At 37.2% G+C, this 26,793-nt stretch overlaps 1 protein-coding gene across 2 annotated transcripts in view; it reads left to right on the top strand.

Moving 5' to 3' along the window:
- A1CF (APOBEC1 complementation factor) overlaps positions 1-26,793 on the top strand; it is a 52,147-nt gene that overhangs the window by 17,600 nt on the left and 7,754 nt on the right. For both annotated transcript variants that reach the window (XM_007963450.3, XM_038009216.2), the window contains exons 3-7: positions 979-1,109; positions 6,249-6,487; positions 14,300-14,464; positions 20,277-20,374; positions 24,630-24,903. In XM_007963450.3, the coding sequence (XP_007961641.1) occupies positions 979-1,109; positions 6,249-6,487; positions 14,300-14,464; positions 20,277-20,374; positions 24,630-24,903 (907 nt within the window). The remainder of the gene's footprint in view (positions 1-978; positions 1,110-6,248; positions 6,488-14,299; positions 14,465-20,276; positions 20,375-24,629; positions 24,904-26,793) is intronic.

A 26,793-nucleotide genomic window follows, 5' to 3' on the forward strand; every position in this document is an offset into this window, starting at 1 on the left:
TGGGCAAGTAGAGTCACTATAGCCAGGGGAATAGAGTGTTCCCCTGCTCTGGAGGCCCTGGCCCTGACTTAGTAGCATTTAGGCTAGCAGTTATACTCAGTCAGCAGACTGAGAAAATGACAAGCCTCCCAGATCATACCCTGAAACATACCTGTGTTCATTTTGATGTCATGGCTGAGGAAAAAGACAGCTAAGAAGTTAGTTTGGCGAATGACCATTCTTGTATTTTGTTTTAAAGATCAATGATAGAATAGGACCAACTGGAAATAAAACTATGGAGATTTCAGAGGACAATTTAGAGGGAATAGACATATACATCGAAAAAGTGCTTTTTTTTTTTTTTTTTTTTTTTTTTTTTGAGACAGTGTCTTGCTCTGTTTTCCAGGCTGGAGTGCAGTGGCACAATTATGGCTCATTACAGCCTCGATCACCTGGGCTCAAGCAATTCTCCCACCTCTGCCTTCCAAGTAGCTGGGACTACAAGCACGTGCCACCATGCTCAGCTAATTTTTGTATTTTTTGTAGACTCAGGGTGTCACCATCTTGCCCAAACTGGTTTCAAATTCCCAGGGTCAAGCAATTCACCTGCCCTGGCCTCCCAAAATGCTGGAATTACAGGTGTAAGAAACTATACTTACGATAAAATGTGTTTTCATGTCTCTAAGATGTTCCAGATAATTATGTGATGAAAGGTAATTTGCTCTACTAAAAACACATTCTGTTAACTCAGGCTGAAATGTCACTTGTACACATTTTATTTAACTTAAGTTCTCTCACAAATCAGATAACTGATCTGAACCCACATGAAAATATGCAAGCCATTCCACATGGGATGCAAATGCCAAATAGCACTGGCAGGAGGCAAACTTCAGAAAACATTGTGTGTGTATGTGTGTGTGTGTGTGTGTGTGTATCAGCACATGCACACATACGTTCAGAAGTACAAACATATAAATTTTCTATTTCTATTACTTGCAGATCGGTAAAATTTATGAAATGAGAATGATGATGGATTTTAATGGCAACAATAGAGGATATGCATTTGTAACATTCTCAAATAAACTGGAAGCCAAGAATGCAATCAAGCAACTTAATAATTATGAAATTAGGTAAGCTCTGCCTCTTCTAGATTAAAAGTGAAACAGACAATGCACCTGTATCTGTTTTTCTATCAAGTTTATCTAATATGGTACATGCCAAAAAAAAGCCAAGCCAGAAATGAAACAGATTAATAATTTTCCTTGGCAAAAATAAATTTGATTAAATATTTGTTTAATATCAATACTATATGAAGTACCAAACTAAGTTCTATGAGTGTTCAAAGAAACAAAACTTAATAATTTGCCTGTTTCATAAATATATTTTGGGCAGTGTTCAAAATATTGGGAATATATCAAGGTATAATTTCCTACTCACACAGCAAATATATAAGATCACTCAAAATAGTATGAAAAAATCAAACAGGGATGGGATAAATTTGTGTGAGAAGGTGGCTACTCTAATATTGTGTATTTAAGGAAATACTCTCTGGCAGAGTGAAACTCAATCTGAGATTTGAATGAAAAGAGCCAGTCATGACAGTCAGACCTTGGGAAGGTTATTTCAGGAAAGGAGAGAACATCAAATGTAAAGTTCCCAAGGTGAAAACAAGCGTGATATGTTTGAGGGGCGGAAAGCAAGCCCATGTGGCCAGAGAGGGTAGAGAGGAGAACTGAAAGCAATACAGTTGGAGAGCTGTGTGCTCAGTGGGGAAGTATAGATGAAGTACAGAAGTCTCTGTGGTAAAGAATTTGAATTTTCTTCTAATAGAAGGGAGGAAAGAGTTTTGATTACATTTACAGTTTTTTAAACATTCTTCTGCTGTTTGGTTGAGAATGTACTATGGCAAGTGAGATTTGAAAGAGGACACCAATTAGAAGGCTGCTGCAGTTGTCCAGATCTGGACAAGAGATGGTGGTATTTGGATGAGGGGGTCAGTGGTGGACAAGATAAGAAAGGGTGAGATCTGGAATATATTTTAGATCAAGTACACAAAACTGGCTAGATGTTGGATTTAGACTGTGAGAGAATTCAGAATTTTGGGAGGAAACCTAGGATTTTTGTCCAAGTATCTGTGAACTTGCTAGTGCCAATGCAATGGAAAAGACTGGAAGGATAGCACAGGAAGGACTCTTTGGGGCACTTTACATTTGAGATACACATTGAACATCCTAGGGGAGGTGTTGAGAAGGTGACTGTCTGCATTGTAGTGGAGTCAGGAGACAGGTCACAGTTGGAATATAAATTTGGGGGTCAGCTAAATATAGATAGCAATTAAGACCATGGGACTAGGGGAGAGTCCCATGTAATTGACTTTGTGCAACCAATAACCAGTTTTGATAAACTGGAAATAAAACTGATATCATGAAATTGTCTGATTTCTAAAACCTTCACTTGGAGAGGAAACTGTCATAAATTCTTTCTTAAATGAAGCCCTGAGCCATGTGAGAGGAAGATTAGTACAGCAGTTACAGATCAATAGTTTTGGAGTCAGCCATGCTTCGTTTGAGTGCCACCAAGTAACTTCACCATTCTAAGCCTCAATTTCCTCATCTATAAAATGGGGATACTATCTATTTCATAGGTTTATTGCAGTGATATTATAACAACTTTTCAGTGCTTAACCCAGTGTTTGGAACACAGTAATAGGTTGACAAATGATTTTTAAAAATTATATTTTCGCACAGTTCATCAATTCTAGATGCAGTTTTTTTAATATCTAATCCCTTTCTGAAACAGAGCTGCACCTTAAAATGGGTAGATCTTAAATCTGATGAATGCAGAAAGAGCAGATTTACCACAATTATTTTTCTCTCACTTTCTATAAGATGAAAAGAAGTCATACATTATCCTCACAGTCTGTAAATCAATTAACTACTGGCTCATTTTATTAAAAACTCCTAGGCTGGACACAGTGGCTCACGCCTGTAATCCTAGCACTTTGGGAGGCTGAAGCGGGTGGGTCTCCTGAGGTTGGGAGTTTGAGACCAGTCTGACCAACATGGAGAAACCTCATCTCTACTAAAAATACAAAATTAGCAGGGTGTGGTGGCGTGTGCCTATAGTCCCAGCTACTCGGGAGGCTGAGGCAGGAGAATCGCTTGAACCTGGCGGGGCGGAGGTTGCAGTGAGCCGAGATCACACCACTGCACTCCAGCCTGGGCAACAAGAGCGAAACTCTGTCTCAAAAAACAAGCAAACAACTCCTTAGCCACAGGAAGATCAGCTAGATTCAGCAACTACTTGTAGTCTAACCATTCAGTTCCAAGGTTGGATTCTAGAAGAGAGTCTTGGAGAAAACATAAAGGAGGTTCCCCTCCCACAGGTGCTTCCATAGACCCGAAAGAGCTTTGTGTAGTATGTGGAGGATTGTTTGCAGTAGGAATCAGGAGAACTGGGATCCAGCCCAGGTACCTTTGGACAAATGCTTTAACCTCTTTGAGCATCACTTTTATTATTGGCACCTGAACACAGAGATGTTCTGAGCATTCACTATATGAAAGAATATATACTAAAGTGCTTTGAAAGGGCTAAAAATGCTACATTATAGTTTTACGATTTCCAGAATTGGAAGGTTCCCCCATTCCTTGGTCTTTCATGGAACCTGGACATCGTAACAGTAATACCCAAAATGGTATCTGAGTTGAGATGGATATGGAATTGGCTCTGTAGGGAATCAAGTGGATTTGCTGTATCTACTTAACATATTGTTACCCAATAGGGCCTGTAAATATTCATAGGATATGAATAATGAATACAATCAATCCACCATCGCCACTGATAATTAACAGTATCCTCTGTGAATTTTAGTGACTTCGTCTGTAAAATAGAGATAAAAATATACCTACCTCATGAGGTGTTTTGAAAAATAAATGAGATAATGTACATACATCTCAGTGCTGACACATACTAGGTGCTCTGTGAATGTTTGCAGAAGGTTATGGTGGTGATGATGGAGGAGGAGAAGGGAAAAAGAAAGGAAAAATATGACAGAAATTAGGAAGGGAAAGTTACTGGCCAGGATTCCAGTCAAAGCACAGGTTGGATGCCAGAAGCAAGGTAAAGGCAGAGTGTTGTCTTAAAAATTAGGGGGTAGAATAAATGGAATAAGACAAACCAGAATAAACACCCCATAGACAACCTCACCTACTTCCACTCTGCCTTGGGTCAGTCCTGCCAGGGAGAGAACTTTTGTTGCAGAGAAGAAAACTTCAATTTGCTTTTATCCACCATTTCTCACCCACATATCATTACATGAGCTTCTACTTCATCAAATATTCACTGATCATCATCTAAATGTCTGGCTTCTAGAGACATTAAAGTTGTGGCCTCAGCTTTTGAGAGGAGATGGCTCTTTGACTCCAAATAATTCCGGCAAAGGCTCCGACAAACCACAACAGTTTAAAAATAAAATATGGAATTCTAGGCTCCCCCTGCTGGTAACTGATATATGACCAGCCCCCTAACTATCAAAAATAATATAATTTCTAAATACATTAATACTGTGGAAAAGGTTTTGGTGTTTTCTTTTTTAAATGAAGTTAAAAAAAAAAAAAAACTTGGAAGATTATTTTATCAACCTTTCCCTCCCCTTGAGAACCACGCTCCTGGCACAATTCTTACTAGACTGAGATGGACCTGTCACAGATCTGACACACAGTCCTTGCTTCTTCAGCAAAGCATAGGAGACAGCTAGGATAGTGGCCTAACCCTGGTCAGAAAACCTGCCACACAACCAAGAGCCTTTCTCTCCATGGATAGCAGACAAATCGCCCGCCCACTCAGCTGGCTGAGAGCTTGTGTTCACTGCAAATGGGTCATTTCTGCTAAGCATACTTTACCCATTTTTAATAACTTAGTGTTATTACAAAAGTCATACAGCCTAATATGTAACACATGGAAAACATAAAAAAGCATAAAGTAATAAAAGTTAAAACCATTTCTCCGTAACTCCATTGCCCCAAAATAACCACTATGTTGACATTTTATTGTCTTTCCAGATTTTTCTATACATTTTTAATCAAAATGGTCTTCACATATACTTATTTTATAGCTTTTTAAAGCCAACAGCCTATTGTGAACTGGTTTTTTTAAACCAATAAATATTCTTCTATGTTATTCTTTTTCATGACTGCAGAGCATGCAATGGTATGAATGCCTGTCTTTTGTTTATCAGTGATTCTCAACCAGGAGAATACTGTCCACCCAAGGGGGCATTTAGAAAGCTGGGGAGGCATTTTTGAATGATCTGATTGGTCACGTAGTAGGCATGTAGTAGGAAAGAACTAGAGATGATAAACATACTATGATATGCAATGAGAAAATCTCCAGTTCAAATCCAGTAACATCTCAGGTGAGAGACAATAAACCCGTTCTTTACCGTGAAGTATTTTGCTCATTTCCAATTTGGGGGAGATTTTAAGAGCAGTAATAAATATCCTTAAACATAAATTCTAGGGCTGATTTTTATTTTCCAGGGACATATTCCCAGAAGATACTTTATTTGGTCAAAGGTTGTGCACACTTAAGACTTTTGATAAATTTTGCCAAACGTTCTCCATAACAGTTTAATCAATGTATACTCTGCCAGTGCAGGTGTATATACCTCAACTTGCTAAGAAGCAACTCTGAACAGTGGAAGAAACAGGAACTAAGATCCCAGAGCTAGGTTTCATTCCTTAAATTCTATAACATTTTAAGCAAGTCTTTTAATTTCTTGGCATTTCAAGTTCATCTGTAAATGGAAATAACATCTACTCTGCCCATCCCACAGTCTTTTTGTGTGGGCCCGATAAGATCATATGTGAAAATGTGTTCAAGTATAAGAGACTGTTTTTAACAGAGGTTTGTTGCAAACTCAAGTGACTGCAGGGCCAGGCAGGTGGCTTCAGTAACCTGGGTTAGGTGTAGGGGTCTCAGTGTTAGAGTTGCTTCAGGGAGTGGCAAGGATTCACAACTCTTGAATCCACATCTAGCCCAAAGAAAGCAGATGCTACTCAGCTTCAAATAGCTTTTTTCTTTGAAAATGTAGAGCACATATTGACACATCTAATAATCTTGCAAAAGAAGCCACAACTCTACAAAAATGGTTTCAACACTATGAATCCAAACATCCCACATCTTCAGGCAACATCTGGCCCAGGGCCATACATTTTCAACCTGAATCCTACAAGGATTCTCATCAATCAAAATCCCTGCTCTTTTTGCAGAAATGGGCGCCTCTTAGGGGTTTGTGCCAGTGTGGACAACTGCCGATTATTTGTTGGGGGCATCCCAAAAACCAAAAAGAGAGAAGAAATCTTATCGGAGATGAAAAAGGTTACTGAAGGTGTTGTCGATGTCATCGTCTACCCAAGCGCTGCAGATAAAACCAAAAACCGAGGCTTTGCCTTTGTGGAGTATGAGAGTCATCGAGCGGCTGCCATGGCAAGGAGGAAACTGCTACCAGGTTAGCAATACCCTCCTCAAAGATGAGATTTCTCTGCTCTATCCTGCCTGCCTCCACAAAGAAAATAAGCATTTTTAATTTTTTTGGCTATCTTTCATTATGTTGCATTTTAAATTTTTTTATCCTTCTTCACTATCTCACAGTCGATTCCATTCCCTGAAGTTTTCACAGACTCAGTTTTGAAAACTATTCATTCTGTGCATTGAGGGTAATTTACATGCACTAAAGAAACCCAGAACTTTAAGTGACAGCAATCCTATGATGAATAGAGTCTTCTTAAAATTAAGTATATCAATCACAGTTACTTTTGTGTATAGATTTTGTTATCAGGCTTATTAGAATTAGGGTGTATTCTCCATTACAATGTAGAAATAAAAACCTCAAGTGATACATTATTCCAATGACAACTAGGTGACATACTTTCATTATGACTCCCTGTTGTCTAATAATTTCTGTCTAATTTGAGAGAAGAGAGATAAAAGCTCTCCTTAGAAAGTCACCTTTATTTGTTAGTTATTACAACCACAGGATAGATCCCATTTGGTGAATAACTATCAAATTCTCTATCCACCCCAGCACTGCCTCGGTCAGATCAACTTAGGAAAGTTGTTTAGGATTCTTGACTCATTCTACAACATTCACTACAACTTACACAGGTTTTTAAATGAATACTAAAATAAGAAGATTTCAAGAATGACAGACTGGACATATTGGAACAAACTTTTCTCATGAAAATTACGAGAGAGCCACCAGAATTCAAAACAAAACAACCACAACAAAGATGTCTACATTTATGTTGCCTTTGTATACACTCTTCAAAACAAACCAATACTAGATCAGCCCCCTAGATATCTTCAAAACTAGGAGACAGCTTCTAGCTTGGGGAAGATCTTTCAATAATATCTTCATGAAGGCAACTTAAAGTGAAAAACAAAAGGAGACAGTTCCAAAGATTGCTGAATCTTTTACAGAAGTAGATATTTTTAATGTTGAATCTTTCATTCACAACTTCTTCCCTCTTCACTGGCCAGCAGTCAAGTCATCAAAATCACAGGTCCATAGATTGACTGACTAAGACTCCTCATGGGGGCATACTTTTTGGTGACCTGAACATAGTATTTTGCTATCTGCTTCAATTCTTCTTTCTTCTTCAACATCGACAACTCTACCATTGAAAAGTCTTTTGTATCCATCCTGTTCTCAGGCCACCACTGAAGTATAAACACACATATTCTAAACTTTATGTAATTTTTTTCAAGATCTAATTATTCTCCCAGCTCTGCTTTCTCTTCCATGTGTCCCACCCTCCGACTTCTCCATCCTGAACATTACCACCAGATTAATGTTTCCAAAATATCCTATTATCCTTTCAATACCTTCTTGCAAACAGTAGGAATTCAATCTCAGGAATTCAATCTCTATCTATAGGCTGAATGATGTCTGTCACTAACTGGCCAGTTCAAAAATATTCATAACTCCTTGTTGTGTATAAGAACTAAGTATGTGATTTCATTATTCAAGACCTTTTATTCATTTCCTGTCTTTTATGACCATATTTGCTACCTTCTATTTCCCAATAAAAACTCTTCCTTCTATCAGGACAGACAACGCAATGACCTAGACAATTCCATGCTTATGTCTGTCTCCTTTATTTCTAATGCTATATCCTCTACTAGGAATACCTGCCCCTCCTTCACTTGTGACAGTCACCCCAGTTCAGCCAGTACCTTCTTGAGAAACCTGCCTCCAGTATTCCAGCCCGAATTAGTCACTTTCCTCCCTCAATGTAGGAAGCCATTCATTATCTGTAAAAACAGATATGTGAAATAATTTTGGGTGTGGGGGAGTAGGAGAGTGAAAGAGGGTCCAAAACAGGTGAAAGACAGTTTCCAGGGTCAAGACAATCCAGTAATCCCGGAGAAGCTCAACCTCCTGAAAGCTTTCCCATCTCTTCAAAGAGAATGGCACATTGGCCCACTAAGGAACTTCTTTATGTAAGTCAAGCTGACTAGGCTGGCCAGGGCCTGTCGGATAAGCTTAGAAATTCTTAAGCACAGTCCTGACTTTTCCTTGTGGATTCTCTGTCCAGGATACACCATAGGGAGGCTACCTCCCCTCCCCATCCACTACTCATATTCACCATGATCCAATGCAACCCCCTTACCTATGGCACTTTGAGCCAGTCTCAGGTGGATTTCATTCAGCTGGATTTTAGTCAGCAACTAACTCATCAGCAAACTAACAAGATGAGGCACAGTGGTGAGTAAGCCAGCCAGAGCAAACTCCTTCGCCTCTAATGAGATCTCAGAACAAAACCTATCACTCATTTGGATCATTCTACCAGTTACCCCGTTGCAGACTCACCCACGACAAAGGAATTCTGTAATTGCCAACCCTTTGAGAAGCTAGTTTAAAAGAACAAGGAGACTGTTGAGAAAAAATGATAAGTGAAGACAAGAAGAAACTTTTTCTTAATTGACCCAGACTTGGAGACAGAGACAATGGTTGTCTAAAGGGATGTAACTGCTCCTCAGCCAGTTACCTCCTCTCTAAACAGTGGCAGTTCCCCCTTGACAAATCTCACCTTTACTGAGCTCTTTACAGGACGAAGTTGCTGCATCCCACTCCGAAACTAGAAAGGCATTCTAAGAATGCTCTGAAGAAAAGTCCTGGCAGTGATTCTCAACATCAGGCTGCATCAGCATCACCTGGGGGGGCTTGTTCTAGCACAGATTGCTAGATCCCACCACCAGAGTTCTTGATTCAGTAGGTCTAGTGTCAGGCCAGGTAATTGCATTTACAACAAGCTCCCAGGATGCTACTGCTCCCAGGACTGCACATTTGAAAACCCATGATTTGAATCAATGATTTTCCATCCTAGGCTGCACATTGGAATTACCTGATGTTTTCTCTTTTTTTTTAATAATTTATTTATTATTATTATACTTTAAGTTGTAGGGTACATGTGCATAAGTACCCATGTCAGCCTCTAATCAATTGAATCTGCATCACTGGAATATAAAGTTAGGAAAATGGTGTTTTAAGTTTTCCAGATGATTCTATTCTTCAGTCAAATTGTGTGATTCACGGCTAAATCTATTAGCTAATGATACTGGGTATTCATCTTCATGGCATGTAAATAGGAATACCTGGGAATCGCTCAGTCAGTAAATATTTATTAAGCATCTAGAACATATATTGCTCCCTTCTGAATGACATGAGAGATTCTAAAAAAAAAAAAAAAAAAAGGAGTACCTAACCATTGCACTCGAAGAGTGCATATTCTGAGAAAACTATACATACACAAAAACAGGAAAAATTATTAAGAGGAGAGTGTATTGTTGAATCATCGTTTAAAAGTTATTAAGTCTTATCTGCATCATCTTTTCTTGACCTCACAACAATAGTAGTTTGTATATAAGGAAACTGATGTTAGAAAGGATATGTTTTCTAGCCAGGATCATTGTTCTGACATTTGAACTTGTCTTACTTCAAGTTCATGTTCTCAAATCACTCTGTAACACTCACTTTCACCAGAGGCCTTCAAAAGGATATTGGTGGAAATCACTGCTTCCTGTATTTACTCTCATATCTGTTCTCTTAGCCTTATGCAGCAGTTCATGGTCCTAGGCTGAGAAGACTAAAGCTAAAGCAGTAGTACTCAACTGTAGCTGCATTTTAGAATTAACTAAGCTACTTGTAAAACTCCTGAGATCCAGCCCACTTATATCAGAATTGGGAAGGGCAGTCCGGAGGTCAGTAATGAGCTGGTAAATCTTTAATAGCCAGCTCCTAGAGAAAAAAACAAAAGCCCTGATTTGTAGCATTTGCCAATTTCCATGGTATTAACACTCCCGCTGTGGCTGATTTCAGGTTACCAATGTGGCTTTAACTGGCTCACAAAATCCTGATACTTTCTTTGTCTATTTATCTGTTGATGAACATTTAGGTTGATTCCATACCATGGTAATTGTGAATAATGCTTCCATAAACATGGGAATGCAGGTATCTCTTTAACATAATGATTTAATTTGGGGAGAATATATACCCAGTATGGTGACTGCGGGATCATATGGTAGCTCTATTTTTATTTTTTTTGAGGAACCTGCATATTATTTTCCATAATGGCTGTACCAACTTACATTCCCATCAACAGTATGCAAGTATTCTCGTTTCTCCAAATCCTTGAAAACATTATCTTTGATCTTTTCCATAATGGCCATTCTACCAGGTGTGAGGTGATAACTCATTTTAGTTTTGATTTATATTTTCCTGATTAGGGATGTTGAGCATTTTTTCATATACCTGTTAGCCATTTATATTTCTTCTTTTGAGATATGTCTATTCAAATCCATTGACCTTTTTTTTATTTTATTTTTGAGACGGAGTTTCACTCTTACTGCCCAGGCTAGAGTGCAATGGCATGATCTTGGCTCACTGCAACCTCTGCCTCCCAGGTTCAAGTGATTTTCCTGCCTCAGCCTTCTGAGTAGCTGGGATTACAGGCATGTGCCACCACACCTGGCTAATTTTGTGTTTTTAGTAGAGATGGGGTTTCTCCGTGTTGGCCAGGCTGGTGTCAAACTCCTGACCTCAGATGATCCACTGGCCTTGACCTCCCAAAGTGGTAGGATTACAGGCATGAGCCACCACACCTGGCCTTTTGCCCATTTTTAATTGGGTTATTTGTTTTCCTACTATTGATTGTTTGAGTTATTTATATATTTGGGATATTAACTCCTTATCGAATGTATGCTTTGTAAATATTTTTTCCCGTTCCTTAGGTTATCTCTTTCCTCCATTGATTGTTTCCTTTGCTGTGCAGAAACTTTAGTTTGATGCAATCCCATTCATCTATTTTTGCTTTTGTTGCCTGTGCTTTGGGGGTTATAGCTGAGAAACAATTTTCCAAACCAATGTCAAGACATTTTCCCTTATTATTTCTTTCTAGTAGTTTTACTGTTTCAGGTCTTACATTTAAATCTTTATTCCATTTTAACTAGGCTTATGTGTATGTTGTAAAATAAGGGTCCCATTTCATTCTTCCGCATATGGATAACCAATTTTCCTTACATCATTTGTTGAAGAGGCTGTTCCTTCCCCATTGTGTGTTCTTGGCATCTTTGCAAAGATCAGTTGACCTTAAGTGTGTGGATTTATTTCTGGACTCTATTTTGTTTCACTGGCCTAAATGTCTGTTTTTATGCCAGTATCATACTGTTTCGATTACTATAGCTTTGTAGTATATTTTGAAATCAAGTAGTGTGATGACCCCAACTTTGTTCTTTTGGTTCAGATTTCTTTGGCTAAGGTCTTTTGTGGCCCCATACAAATTTTAGAATTGTATTTTCTGTTTCTGTGAAAAACATCATTGGATTTTTGATAGAGATTGCATGGAATCTGTAGATTGCTCTGGGTAGCATGGACCTTTTAACAATAATAATGCCTCCAATCCATGAACATAGGCTATTTTTCCATTTATTTGTTTCTTCTTTAATTTTTTATCAGTATTTTATAGTTTTAAGTATACAGATCTTTCATCTTGTTGGTTAAATTTATTTCTAAGTATTTTTGTGGGGGGATGGTATTATAAATGAGATTGTTTTCTTGATTTTTTTTTCAGTTTCCTTGATTTCTTGTTGTTAGTGTATAGAAAGGCTACTTATTTATGTATGTTAGTTTTGTATTTTACAGCTGTACTAAGCTTGTTAGTTACAATGGAATATTATTCAGTCTTTACAAAGAAGGAAATTCTGTCATTTGCAACAACGTGGGTGAACCTGGAGCACATTATATTAAGTGAAATAAGCCAGGCACAGAAAGACAAATATTGCATAATCTCACTTATCTGGAATCTAAAAAGTTGAATTCATATAAGCACAGTGTTGAATGGTGGTTACCAGGGCTGGAGGCAGAGGTATGGAGAGATATGGGTCAAATGATACAAAGTTTCCATTAAAATGAATAATTTCTGGAAATCTATTGTATAATATGACTATAGTTAATGTATTCGTATACTCGAAAATTGCTAAGGGAGTAGATCTTAAATGTTATCACCACAAAAAAAAAGTATATGAGGTGATGGATATGTTAATTAACTTCATTTAATCATTTTACAATGTATACATGTATCAAAACATCATGTTGCATACCATAAATAGATGCAATTTTGATTAATCATACCTTTAAAAAGCTTGGAAGGAAAAATGCAAAAATAATTTTTGCAAGTAGACAAGAACTGGCTCTAGTACATCATTGGGTGGAATCCAGGTTTCATTATTTTTTAAACCTCACCCAATATGGGGCCAAGGATGAGCTTGGCCAAAACCAGAGCTACCAAAACCAGAGTTACATGGGAGCCTTGGGGATCTTGGGGATCTGGGATAATACAAACAAAAAAAGTCTAATGTAAAGCATAAAAGGGGAAGGGAAGAGAGTAATGAAGAAAACTATCCCCTGGAATGCAATACAGAACAAGACGGTCACAGCTAGGGTAACAAGAGCCAGCTTCTCTAAGGTCAGTTATCTCTTAAGACATGCCTATTCTTCATTTGGGTTTTAGAATGCCAGTGCCGCAGACACTTTTACTGACTGCTTTTCAAGGAATATAAAGATACATTCTTATTGAAAATAATTGCTTCCCATGTGTAGTAATTAAACAAATAAACCCTTACCAATACTGAGAATTCCTGACTTTGTTCTCTCAAGCTTTGTATTGCTTACGGGATAAAGTTTATTCCCAAACAATGAATAAAAAACAAACTAGATTTCCAATCAAATTTAGAACTTGGGTTGACTCTCACTGCCCTCTCGTCACTTCAACAAGATCTGCACTGTGTAGGGGTACAGGAGCAGAGTCACCAAAAAACCAAACCAAACCAACAACAAAAAAGGGGGAGGCGGTTAAGTAGAACAGGTCTGGGAAAGCTATCCTCTCTAAAGCTCATTTCCCATTCTGTAAAATTGGGAGTCATTCACTTCCCCACAGGGTTATTGCGAGAAGGAACTGAGATAGCACATGAAAAACAGATGGTACAGTACAAGACACTCAATAAAATGTGTTTATAGTAATACAAAAATATATGTAGCCATGGAGAACAACTACCCTTTTCAGAAGAGTTAAATTTTTCATCATAGACTCTTCCATTGCTTGTCATCTGTCTTCTTAATTAGGATTTTTTTTTAATGTCTCCAGATTCCAGATTTATTCATGTTGTGAAAGAGAATTAAGAGGGAACACAGCTGGTCTAAGCCTTGACCAAGTGTGAGGGACAGAAAACAAACTAAGGATGCCTAAGCCCCACCCACCTTTGCCGAAACACCATTTTTTGAACATCTCAATTGTGGTACCTAGCCTAATTAACAACACAGATTCAAACAGCAGTAAATACTCTTCCTACTAACCTTCTTAATGTTCTGTGGAGTCAGAGTCTATATCTGGGCCCTAAATCCATACTTTTCCTTTTTCCCTTTTGCTATCTTACCTTAAGTGACTACCTTCATCCAATGAGTGTTGTTGTAAGAGCCAAATGTGCCCTCTGCTGCCTCATTTCTGTTCAACCTCAAACCGCATCCTGGTTCCCTTTATAATTAATAGTTATAACAAGTCACTTGTCACACAGAACTCCCTTCTAGTCAGTTACTCCATTTATTTGGAATGTCTCTTAAGATCAATACTCACCCATTTTAATGGTCTTGTTGTTCATTCAAGACCTCAAGGGTCAGGCCAATTTAAAAGACCATCGGTATAAACTGAGATGATGTTGTCCTGATTTGTACATAATTAATCATAATTGTGATCATTTTTAACAGGAAGAATTCAGTTATGGGGACATCCTATTGCAGTAGACTGGGCAGAGCCAGAAGTAGAAGTTGATGAAGATACAATGTCTTCAGTGAAAATCCTATATGTAAGAAATCTTATGCTGTCTACCTCTGAAGAGATGATTGAAAAGGAATTCAACAATATCAAACCAGGTAGGACATATATACAAGATTAGTTTTTCAAAACATTCTTTAAAAGCACCTATGCTTGAGATGACTTCCCATAACTTTAAGTAGAAATGCTTTTATTTAGCTCATCTCTTAATTGCATGCAAACCTCTCAAACTATGTTCCTAACTTTGGATTAGAAAATCAAGCCATATGGTCCTATAATATTTATCAATATTATAATTTTATATTTATCTATGTGATTATTTAATGAATACCCATTTTCTTCACTAAACTATAAATTTCATGAGTTTTTTTCCCCTCTTATTGTTTCCTCCTTCCTCAGACATTTAAGCTCTGGGGTACAATGATTGCTCAATAAATATTTACTGTAATAAAGAATGCATGCCATAACTATATGTCTGATGCAGGGTTTCTCAGCCTCACCACTATTGATATTTTGGAACAGATCATTCTTGGCCGTAGGGGTCTGTCCAGTGGATTGTAGGATGTTTAGCAGCATCCCAGACCTGTCCCTGTTAGAAAGCAGTAGCAACCTCCAAAATGTAATAATCAAAAGTGCCTTCAGACATTGCAAAATATACTCTATGGGTGGGCAAAATTGCCCCAGTTTAGAACCACTGGCCTAATGGAATACACTTGTGACATAAGTAAAAAGATGACAATCCTAGGAACCTCATTTAAATGAAGAGGAAGGGAAAGGAATAGAGGGAAGGTGGAAGGGGATAGTTAGTTGCTAGTCATCTTGCCAATATTTTTCAGTATCAATTCTAAGCCATCGGATTGATTTCCCATCTCTTTCTTCTCCATATAGGAGCTACAACACTGAGAGAGGTAGAGCATTTCAAGAAACAATGTGCAAATTACCATTTCCCAAAAACAGTTCAGAATCATTAATTCTATAATCTTTTGGTAGATGTTACTGATAAAAGGGATCCATGGTCAAATAAGCTTATAAATATCAGATTCTGCAAAATTAAATTAATTTTTTCATTATGGAACTTATCAAAGTCTTTAGCCTTCTGACATGCTTTGAAATTCTCTGAGATACAGAAAGCTTCATTTTTCAAATTTCTGAAATATAACTGCTTTTTTTTTGGCATATCATCTTGTGGGATTACTGTGTCTTTAAACACACTCTGGTCAGCAGTGGCTTAGGGTTATCATAGTAGTAATATCCTTTCATAACTGAGAATGTCCAAGCCTCCTGGCAAATTCTCTAGGTTGTTAACAAGCATAGGCCATGGTACTGTCATGTTAAAGCTTCCTGAGAATATTCACTTGCACATACTCACATTGTCTGTTTCTAACTCTGGGTGCTATTTCAGATAGAACAGAATGATAAGCTGATGATTCGCTCTGAAGCATATTCAGTAAGGATGTCACTGCTCCATTTTGAAAGACTCACCAAGGATCTTTCTCCAGCCTCAAGAACTCTGCCTTCCCTGAAATATTAGTGTGATGGTGTGGCTCCACACCAACAGCTGTGAATCCATGACTAAGCTAGAAACTGCAAACGATGGACTACCTTACTGTGTGCCAAGCATTGCAGTGGGCCCTTTCACAGCATGTGTCATTTATTCATCACAACTCTATAATACAGGTTGCTTTATTCATTCCATTACTTTATAGATAAGAAAACCAGGACCCAGAGTAGTTAAGTCGTTTGCCCAGGGTCACACAGCTAGCAGGTGGCAGATCCTGGATTTGAACTCGAATCTGGTAAAGGACATGTTCTTAAAAACTTTAATACTCTCATGCCCAATCTATATTCCATTCACTCACTCATTCATTCAACTATCTTTCCTTCAGTAGCTCCTATGTGCGAGGCACTGGGAAAGGAACCAACAAGTATGATGTGTGCGTGGAAAAAGTTTAAGAAATTCCAGAAAAAATACATCTTAGACAGACTACTCTTGGAGTGAAGAGAAGATTTGTGTTTTGAAGTGACATCTAAGCTGAGATCTGAATGTTGATGCAGTTGTAGGCATAGGAACCATAATGTGTGTGTATAAATATTGACCACTATTCTCCCCTCATTGCATGTTGACTTTCTACCTTCCCAGAGTGAATAATACTTCTTATTTTTATCTAATTAAAACAGCACCCTTTTTTTTTGCCAAGGGTTAGAATGAGAAACTACTAAAAGGCTGCTTCCTTTCCTAGTCCCTGGTCATTAGCTTTCCCAGTCTGTGTATTGGCATATACTGAAGAGACATGTGTGCCCGGATCTTACTAATTATCATGAAAATAATGAACATCACATATCTCTCTGTTGCTTGCTCTCTCACTTTCTCTTTCTTTTTGGGACTAAAGTGTGTCCAGAGATTTCAGGTCATAGTCTGCAGCTGGTGGCACAACTCTTAGGGCTATATAATGATGTGTGGCTTGTTCTTCATGGCCCTCTGCAAAAAAAAATATGAATTGCTGAAGGTGAACAACTAGCAGACATCTGCTGCATTGAGAGGGAAAAGTCAGAGATAACTCGTTTGTTTTATCTTGGAAAGTATGTACTGTGCCAAGGCTATACTTATCTAGAAGAATTTATGGAAAGAAACAGGAAAATGACTCTTTAAAAATTCCATTTAAAGTTTAGGTCCCTCAGAGGAACCTACATACTACCTCAAAATATTTGACCATGTATCATTTTAACCATGATGAACTTGAATAATACTATATTGCCACTCAGAGACATAAATGATAATTAGAACAAAAATTGGGATCTGAAGATAGTTTGTTCTTCCCCACTGTAGCCTAAGGGTATCTGCTGAATTTCCAATTATAGTCATTCTACAAAATGTGATCTTCCTACAAGAGTTTAGCAGTATTAGAATCACCTGAAGGGCATGTTAAATCGCTGATTGCATGGCCCATCATGGGTGGGCTCAAGGATTTCCATTTCTATTAAGCTTCCAGACAAAGCTGATTCTGCTGGTCAGGGGACCACACTTGGGGAACCACGATCCTCTGATAACCTTTCCTTTGGCATACAGGTGTATTTCTCCTCAGGTTTATGTGTTGCTGACAAGTTGATAATAAACACAGCAATAATTTTCCAATTCCTTGCATCATGATTTCAGAGGATCTTTTTCTTCTTTGCTAATGGATGTTTGGGTAATAATGATCATTCATATTCTGTGGACTCACCCTCTGCCAAATGAGGATCAATTACTAAACAAACTCCTATGCACTGAAGAAGAAACATATTAAAATAAGCCACGTGGTGAATACTATTGTAGAGAAAACCAACTTCTATGACACAAACTCTAACTTTTTAACTTGTCTGTTTTATAAGACTAAATTTTTAAATATCAGATTTTCCAAAACCAGATGCATCTGGAAATTATCCAACAATGTAAGATAATTTGAAATATCTGCAAACAGAATTTCAGAAAATCTAAATTCATTATCATCTGAAATGCCACCTAACTGGTTTAGATGACAGAAGTTGGGGTATGAATTAACTGATAATATTCCCTTATTCCACGTGTATTTATAGAGTAACTCCTGTGTCCAAGGCAGTAGGCAGGAACCAGGTGAGGATGATACCACAAAGTCTCTGAAGCAGGTCCTTGTCTCAGGGAGATAACAGACCAGGGAGTCTAGGTGGAGAATGACATTGAAATATGAACTGAGCAAAGACTGGACAGGTGAAGGTCATCATTGGCCAATGTCTTTCTTCTCAATTACAAAAACGAGTCATGGGATTGAGTCATGATCATCACCCCGTGTGACACTGAAAGGAGTGAAGAGACTATGTTGGATATTCAGTTAATTATATGTCCCATGCTTCATGGTCTCAGAGAGCTTTATTTATCCTTAGCCTGGCCAGATGATTTTGCTCTGTATAACCATTGTCATAAGAAGTCAAGGGTCGAATGTTGAAGGGAGTATAAAGAGAAGTATCACAATGCCTTTAAATTGTCCTTATGTTACAGGTCCACTATTATTCCAAAGGAAGATAATTCTTAGTCATTGAACCATGTGGGAGAGTAAAAACTCTAATTACCTTTGTTACCTTGAATCTAAGAGGATAATGAAACTTTGATAGGGACAGAAAGGACTTCCCCCTCTTATTTTCCCTGGAATAACGTCTCATCCTATGTTGTCTCCCTAGACTCTCAAGGTACACCCAAGTGAGTGTAGGGTAAAAGAAGATAATTGGCATGCTAAACTAACAGTGGTTAAACAAATTTCCACCTTACCTTCACTCTAAGCAAAAGGTCTATTTTTAAAATTGAGTAAGCAACAACATTTTAAAAATACAACATCCAACTATCTTGGTACAACTATCTTTTTCATTTTTATATGTTGCTATCATGTTCAGCAGTTCCTTTACATAAAAATAGATGGTTTGTTTGGGTTTTCTACACAAATAATATAAATAAATTTTGCAAATATTTGTAAAATGCCAAATATATCAATTACAATATGAAAATCGCCTTCATTCTTCCCAACTTTTCTCCCCATTCCCGAAGTAACCCCTGTTAAGAGTTTGGTCTCTATCTTTTCAGTTTGCTTTCTGTATGAGTGTATTTAAACTTTGTGCATACATATACAGTTTTGGATTATTAAAAACACAAATGCTATAATATTGTACTATTTTATAACTTTTTAAAACTTAACAATAGATCTTGGGCCAAGCATAGTGGCTCATGCCTGTAATCCCAATACTTTGGGAGGCCGAGGTGGGCAGATTACCTGAGGTCCAGAGTTCGAGACCAGCCTGATCAACATGGTGAAACTCCTTCTCTACTAAAAATACAAAATTATCCAGGCACATGGTGGCACATGCCTGTAATCCCAGCTACTCAGGAGGCTGAGGCAGAAGAATCGCTTGAACCAGGGAGGCGGAGGTTGCAGTGAGCTGAGATCGCGCCATTGCACTCTAGCCTGGGCAACAAGAGCAAAACTCTGTCTGAAAAAATATATATATATAGGTCTTTAATCTTTCCGTGTAATCACATACAGGTCTATTTTCTGTATAGACTCCTTGGTGTTGATATAAATGTAGCAGATTTAATCACTCATGAAAATAGACATTAAATTGTTTTATTTTTGCTCTTTCAACAGTAGTGTAATTGATATCCTTATGCATGATTCTTGTACATGTGTGTGAGTGTTTCTGTATGAGACATTCCTCAAAGTAGAATAGTAGATATTTACATTGTTTCCAGTCTTTAGCTATCCTGACAGCAAGGCAGGCAACTTATCTTGGTTCCCAGATGTTCTTGTGGAAACAACTTTCTTTTTCTTCTTTTTGCTTTTCTATTTAAAGATTAACGGATAAGGATATAGGGAATACAGTTGTAGTTCCTCTCTGTGTGGACTCTAAATCTCAGTTACCTTGTCAGAACTGTAGTTACCTAATATTTAAGTTTTAAAAAGTAAATTAAAGTTAATTATATAAGACAAAAGAGATAAAGACATTTTGCTGGGATGAAAAGCATAAAACTTAAAAAAGTAATCACCTAAATATACATTTGTAAAATGATCAATAATTGAGTTCAACTCAACAAATATTTTACCATGCAAAAGGTACTATCTTTTACATTACATAAGATGCAAAGGAAGATGGAATTCCTACCCTTAGAGACCTTATAATCTAGGAAGTGGAAAACACAAATCCATAACAAATTATAATAAGTCAGAATATAAATTTTATTTTTAAAACTGCAAAAAAAAATCTTCAGTTGAATGCTCTTGATGAGATCCTTTCTTAAATATGAGATATCCATGAAAAAATCCAATATTCTTTGCAGCTAGGTGCTAAAATATATCACTTTCAGGGCTCTCTTAAGTTTGTTAATGGGGCAACCTTCACTCTATTTTACAGGTGCTGTGGAGAGGGTGAAGAAAATTCGAGACTATGCTTTTGTGCACTTCAGTAACCGAGAAGATGCAGTTGAGGCTATGAAAGCTTTAAATGGCAAGGTAAGGTAGAACAAAGAAAAAAATATGCAGATTCCATCCAAGTTTGGTGTGGACATTACATTCAAAAGCACAGTCCTGCAAGTCCAGCCTTCTCTGACATGGCTGCCTCAGTCCATTTAAGATGTACTAAAGAGAAATGATGAAAAATACAATGGAAATTGGAGATGTACCTAATATATCCAACTTCAGCTCTATTTTTTTTCTAATTTGGACAAGGCACTGACACTCAATTTCCATGGAAAGAGGAGATTGAAGTAGATTATTTCAAGGTGTTTTTCACAATTCCAGTTTTTTCTCATTACTTCAAAGAGATTATCATCATTTTATTGCAGTATTTTAGAAGCTGATGAATTAAAAACATGTCAAGATAGCTGTTATTCTGCCTTCATAGTTTGATCTTCCACTTGGAAAGCTTAGAGTCTCTCACCTTGCCAAAAGTAGGGGCTGGGGAAGCTTCTATATCCTCACTACTGAGTTGTATACAGAAACCAATATAATATTTATGCATCAAGCCAATAAACATTTAAAACCTTCTGTAGACTACTTATCATGCTAGGATACAAAAAGGATCAGAGATGTTTGACAAACAGTTAAAAGTTGGTTAGAGGAATAAAACAACTACACAAACACGTGCAAAGTACAGTCAAGTAAATATCATAAAAAGAGATCAACGTGGTGAACAAGTTCAAAGGAAGAAGTGGGTCATAAAGAATAAAACATCTTCATGGATATGAGAAGATAATATTTCAAAGAAGCCATGAAAAGTGGGTATAATTTCAAAAATCAAAATATGGAAAGACAGGCAGTCTTAGACAGAGGCACAGAATTTGAGAAGAGCAAGACAAGATTGGAGAACAGGAAAATGTGGAGTAACTTGGTTGGAACATAACGCACATGGGACTGTTTTACCTATCGGTTCTGGCATCAGCCAGGGTCCCAAAAGAAAACAAATAGCAAAGGAATTAATTACAAAAGTGTGAGTTGGGACTAGGGAAATCAAAAAAGAGTGTCAGAATTTGGGGCTCACAGCATTCTGGAGTCAAAGGTACAAGGGGCTGGAGAATTAATAGAAATCCTGAAAGGGGAGAGAATTGTGTAGAGCAGATCTCTTTGCAAGAAGTAGCTGGGTGCAGTGGCTCACACCTGTAATCTCAGCACTTTGGGAGGCTGAGATGGAAGGATTGCTTGAGCCCAGGACTCCGAGACCAGCCTGGACAAGATGGCAAGACCTCATCTCTACAAAAAGTTAGCCAAGCATGGTGGCATGGACTACTACGGTAGTCCCAGCTACTCCAGAGGCTGAGGTGGGAGGATCTCTTGATCCCAGAAGGCTGAGACTGCAGTGATCTATGATTGTGCCATTGCATTGCAACCTGGACAATAGAGTGAAACCCCATCATTAAGGAAAAAAAGAAAAGAGAACAGAAAGAAGTAGTGATTTTGGTCAAAGGACACAGTCAGCCCAAGGTGACCTTTCAAAGAGGGATCCAGCAGAATAAATGCCCCAAATTCACTGTTGTCTCTTTCTCCAACCTCCTACCAGCATTCCGCATTGGCTAAATCCAATCACAATCTAGAAGGCTAAAGAGGACCCCATGTAGAATGTCTCCCAGAGCAGAGAGCAGGCTGGAGCTGGTAGGTGGTGAATTCCATAGGGAGTGGATCCAGATGGCAAAGGGAGGATCTCTTAGCCTAGACCCTTCAGACACTGTGGAGCCTCTTGCATATTAGCTCCTCAGGGTCCCACTCAAACTCAAAAATGTTTGAGTGCTGGAGGGTGGGGTGGAGAATGTATTCACTCTGAAATACAAAAACGACAACTGCAAAGCAAAAACTAATCCATAAATACATGTCTATAAAGAAAAGCATTATTTCATCTTCATTGATTATCACATTTAATATCATAAAAGTATTATTACTTGGAAAACAATCTATAAGTTAGATTTTCTCTATATGGAAACATTCCTGAGTATACACGATGATTGCTGGGAAGGAACAGCCATCAAAAATTTAATGCCAATAATTATATTGGAATAATTACAATGGAAACATTTTCAAATTATTCCCAATTTTTGCAGCTAGATATTTTTATACTAATATTTACACATATTATTTAGTTAAATATATATTTAATATTATATTTGACTATAATGTGGTATGGAAAAATCTAAAGTAAGTTTTCCTAGGAACTATGGTTTTTGAGCATATATATAGAAATTTATATTTAATTTATTAGATGAGGTGAGATCTTGAATTTTTTTGTGCAGTAATTATCACATTTAAAATTTAGGAAAATTAGCCTAGTAAGAATTGACTTTTTAATACAGGTGAGAGAAACATGTCATAGAAACTAGTTATAAAGCTATTATAGTCACCCAAATGGGACAAAATAAGGTCTTGAACTTAGGTAGGAATGGAATGCAGAAGACAACCATGTACAGAACAGTAGGGGTAAATTCAAAGGACCCAGGAACTGATTGGAGATGGGGTGAAAAAGAAGGAGAAGTCATTATAAGCTTCCAATATGGTAGGTTGTTATGAAAGTCAGGAAGGGAAGCCTATTCAGAGAGAAAAATAATGAATTGAACTTCAGAATGATTATTCATTTATTCCAAGTCTGTGAAGTGAAAGAAATTTTACTAAGCTAGGGCTATACAGATTAATAAGATGTTGTCCTAGCTCTTGAAATATCTAAACTAAATAACTAAAATACAATATTGAGTTTAAAATGCTTTTGAATGGGACAGAGGAAGGCAGAACAAAATTTATTACAACAAGAAATCTGAATTTGCAGCAAAGAATAATTCCATGCAAAATGTATCTTGATATGGAAGTGCCTATAAGCAGAGACCTATTTGAGTCTCTCATCTTCCTCAAGACCAGACTGAAGATATAAATAATCTTACACCCAAGGTCCTCCCCTATTTTCAGTATGCTATTTCTATTTTTTCTAATTACATCAACATCAATATAAGATTGTTGAATATCAGCTGGATTCTATTAGAGTATTCCATCTAACTTATTTGACACTGGCTCCTGCTACTAAAAAGTAAGGTAAATACATAATACTGGAGACAAACCGACCCATAAGCTGAACAAAATGGTCAGGATGACCATGAAGCACAAGCTTTGTCCAGCAGACTTCAATAATCCAGGAACCACTGAGTCACTGTTGAAATCAGAGGGTAAGAGTGCACACTCAGCTGCTGTGAATGTGAATTTCTGTAGAAACACTTTAAATAAAAGTGTTCTGTATATAAAACAAAGGATCATCACATTCTTATTTTTTAAAAAAGCCACAAATGCTTTCTGACAATACTTTGTTCCTTTGATAATAAATACATCAATCTATCAAGAATTTGTTGGAAGCCATGTTTGTTTCTTGTGTAGGTAAGCAATACATAGAAGTTAGTAGCACATGTAGATCTACATACATTCATTATCTTCGACATCTGGAGCTGTTCACACTCTCAAAATTTGTGTCAATAATTTTTGAGGAAAAGTTTTAAGCGGTGCATGATCTGAGAACCTCAATACTACTCTCACTCCCAACTACTCCTGACCACTGTCATCCCTGTTTATTAGTTCCCAACTGTTCAGCAGATCAAAAGGTGGCTTCACAAGGAAGAACCTGTGGCAGGCAATGCAACAGCCTCCCAGATTCCTCTTCCTTTGGTAGAACCACAGTGTGCCTCTCTTCTCCAGTGAAAACTTACTTGTGCGGCTGATCTAAGGAGCAAGGCAGTTAGTAGGCTATCAGCTGGAAGGGCCTGATTTGGCTCCCCATGCTAAATGCTAATAATTGGTAAGATTTTGTTATTGGTTTCCTTTTACCTTCATCTGATTGTGCTAGGTAATGGAGATTTTATACAATCCATGACAAAACTAAATTTTATTGTAGTTATATAATTATATAGATATGTAATTTAAAACACATATATGACCTAATAAAAATATTACATAAGTTTCTGTCTCAGTGACTGCAACCAGATTATAAACTTATAATGAATATGTCAATGGACACTGGCCAACATGTCACTGTCAAACCTGTTGGCATCTTATGCATCTTACCAACAAAATGGCTCAGAAAAAATTCAACTGGCATATAAACACAAACCTATAAAATGACAAGATACAATCAATAAACCTACAGCAAGTAGTCTAACACTTAGAAGGAATCATGTTATTAGGGCTCAGCCACACTTGGTTATCTTCGTATCATCTCATGTTGATTTTTCTTTGCTCTCTACAACAGGTGCTGGACGGTTCCCCCATTGAAGTCACCCTAGCAAAACCAGTGGATAAGGACAGTTATGTTAGGTACACCCGAGGCACAGGTGGAAGGGGCACCATGCTGCAAGGAGAGTACACCTACTCTTTGGGCCAAGTTTATGATCCCACCACAACCTACCTTGGAGCTCCTGTCTTCTATGCCCCTCAGGCTTATGCAGCAATTCCCAGTCTTCATTTCCCAGCCACCAAAGGACACCTCAGCAACAGAGCCATTATCCGAGCCCCTTCTATTAGAGGTAACTCCAGTCAGATCTTGCTTTAGAGTAATCCTAAAATTTCAAATGACTCAAATTGCAGTAGCCTTAGATACATTGGATGGGTCCACTGGGAGAAAAGCACTGAAAATTTTTTTTATTAAAAATCAAGTATTATATCAATAGTTTTCCTTTGATAGGAGTCTTTTTTCACATTACAACTGGTTATTGAAAAAACGTGGTCAGAACATTGTGCAAATGAGCCTAGTGCACAGATTCAAACTTTACATGGGTCCATAAAATTTGCACAAACTAAAACCTAGTTCTATAATTGTTAACTTCTTCTGTAACACTTGTCCACCATTGTGCAGTCATCTGTGACTCATTACAACACTTCTGGAAGAGACTAGTATAGTCCAGTGGAAACCAATTACCTCAAATAGCAAAACCCTTTCAAGGCATGTGTGTATTTGATGGTGACTCAGTGGCATTGTCTTAATATACAAATCACAAATTATTATAAATATAATCTAACAGACACATGAGAGGTTCTCATCTGATGTCCTCCAAGAAATATGTGTTATACTTTCTTAAAAACCAAATTATTAAGGAAATTACTGTATTTCTTTAGTACATGGAGAACTAAATAAACACGAAATAGAAAAAACCCTCAATCAGACTGCTAATAGAACAATAAACATTTCACATTTGAATCCTGTAAGAATTCTAAATGTTTGAGTAGTTTTCCAAGCTCCATTTCTTCAAGGAAGCTAGAAGATAAAGAAAGACTTTATTTTATTTCCAAGAAACTAGCTTGTCCCTGCCTTTTTGGCTCCTTCAGATTAGTTTTTCTAGGATATGGCTAATGCTAACTGAATCCCAGTTCTGTCCTCTAAATACGACATGAATCTGGGCAATTTGATAAATAAACTGTGTATTTAAGTCTATTCTTGGGTTTGACTTAGAAGCAAAGAGGCACATCTAGATTACTGTGGAAACAATTATCTTACTATGTTTTACTATTTTTCAGTATAACTGAATTGATCATGCTAGGAGCTCTAGTCTTCAACGGCCTTAAAAGTTTCATACTCATAGTTACTTGCCCCAAAATTTTAATGCAAATTAAATAATCAGGATTTCCTTTAGGATAACTTGTCTATGTGACAATAAATTATATCATTGTAACATTATGCATTTATAATGAAAAATCACATCATTAACCAATCCATACATTAAATACAAATTGTCAACCAGTTATGATGTAGAAAAAAACAAACTCCACTAAAACGGAAAAAAATGCCTATCTTATAACAAGAAAGGAATCAATGAATGATATTCATGGATGAAGGGTAATCAATTTAATTTTGTATCTCTATGCCACCAACATAAAATCAAAGTAGCAACATGGCAAAACAAAAATCAAAAGGAATCTATGCATGAAACTCAATGGAAACTTAAGCCTCACATTGACCGAACATCAGAGAGAGGATGGTGAACCTAAAAGCATGCTTTCTAAATGCTTGTTTTCCAATAAGTCACTGGAGGTGGGATAATTAGAGAAGCCAGAATTTATTTCTAATATGCTGATCAGTGACAGTCTCTATGTAAGACTGATTTCAAAACAAGTGGTCACATTATGTTGGAATGTTGTAATAAATACATTCCCAGTCTTTATTAGTCTATATTAGAAAATATCAAGAAAAGGTAACCTAAAGACAAAAATTGCAAAATTTCTCTCCCAACATTTTTAAGTTGCTTATGTACTTATCAACAGTATTGTACTTATCAATGGCATCGCTATCTTCTGAAGGTAGTTTTTCAAAAAAGAGAAAGACACCTATGTTAAACCTTACCTTATGTTGAGTTTCATTACATTAGAATCCTAGAGTTTCCCACCCATCTTCAGGGCAATAATCAACGTGAATTGGGCTA

This window comes from Chlorocebus sabaeus, chromosome 9 (assembly GCF_047675955.1).
Source record: "Chlorocebus sabaeus isolate Y175 chromosome 9, mChlSab1.0.hap1, whole genome shotgun sequence".
NCBI lineage: Eukaryota > Metazoa > Chordata > Mammalia > Primates > Cercopithecidae > Chlorocebus > Chlorocebus sabaeus.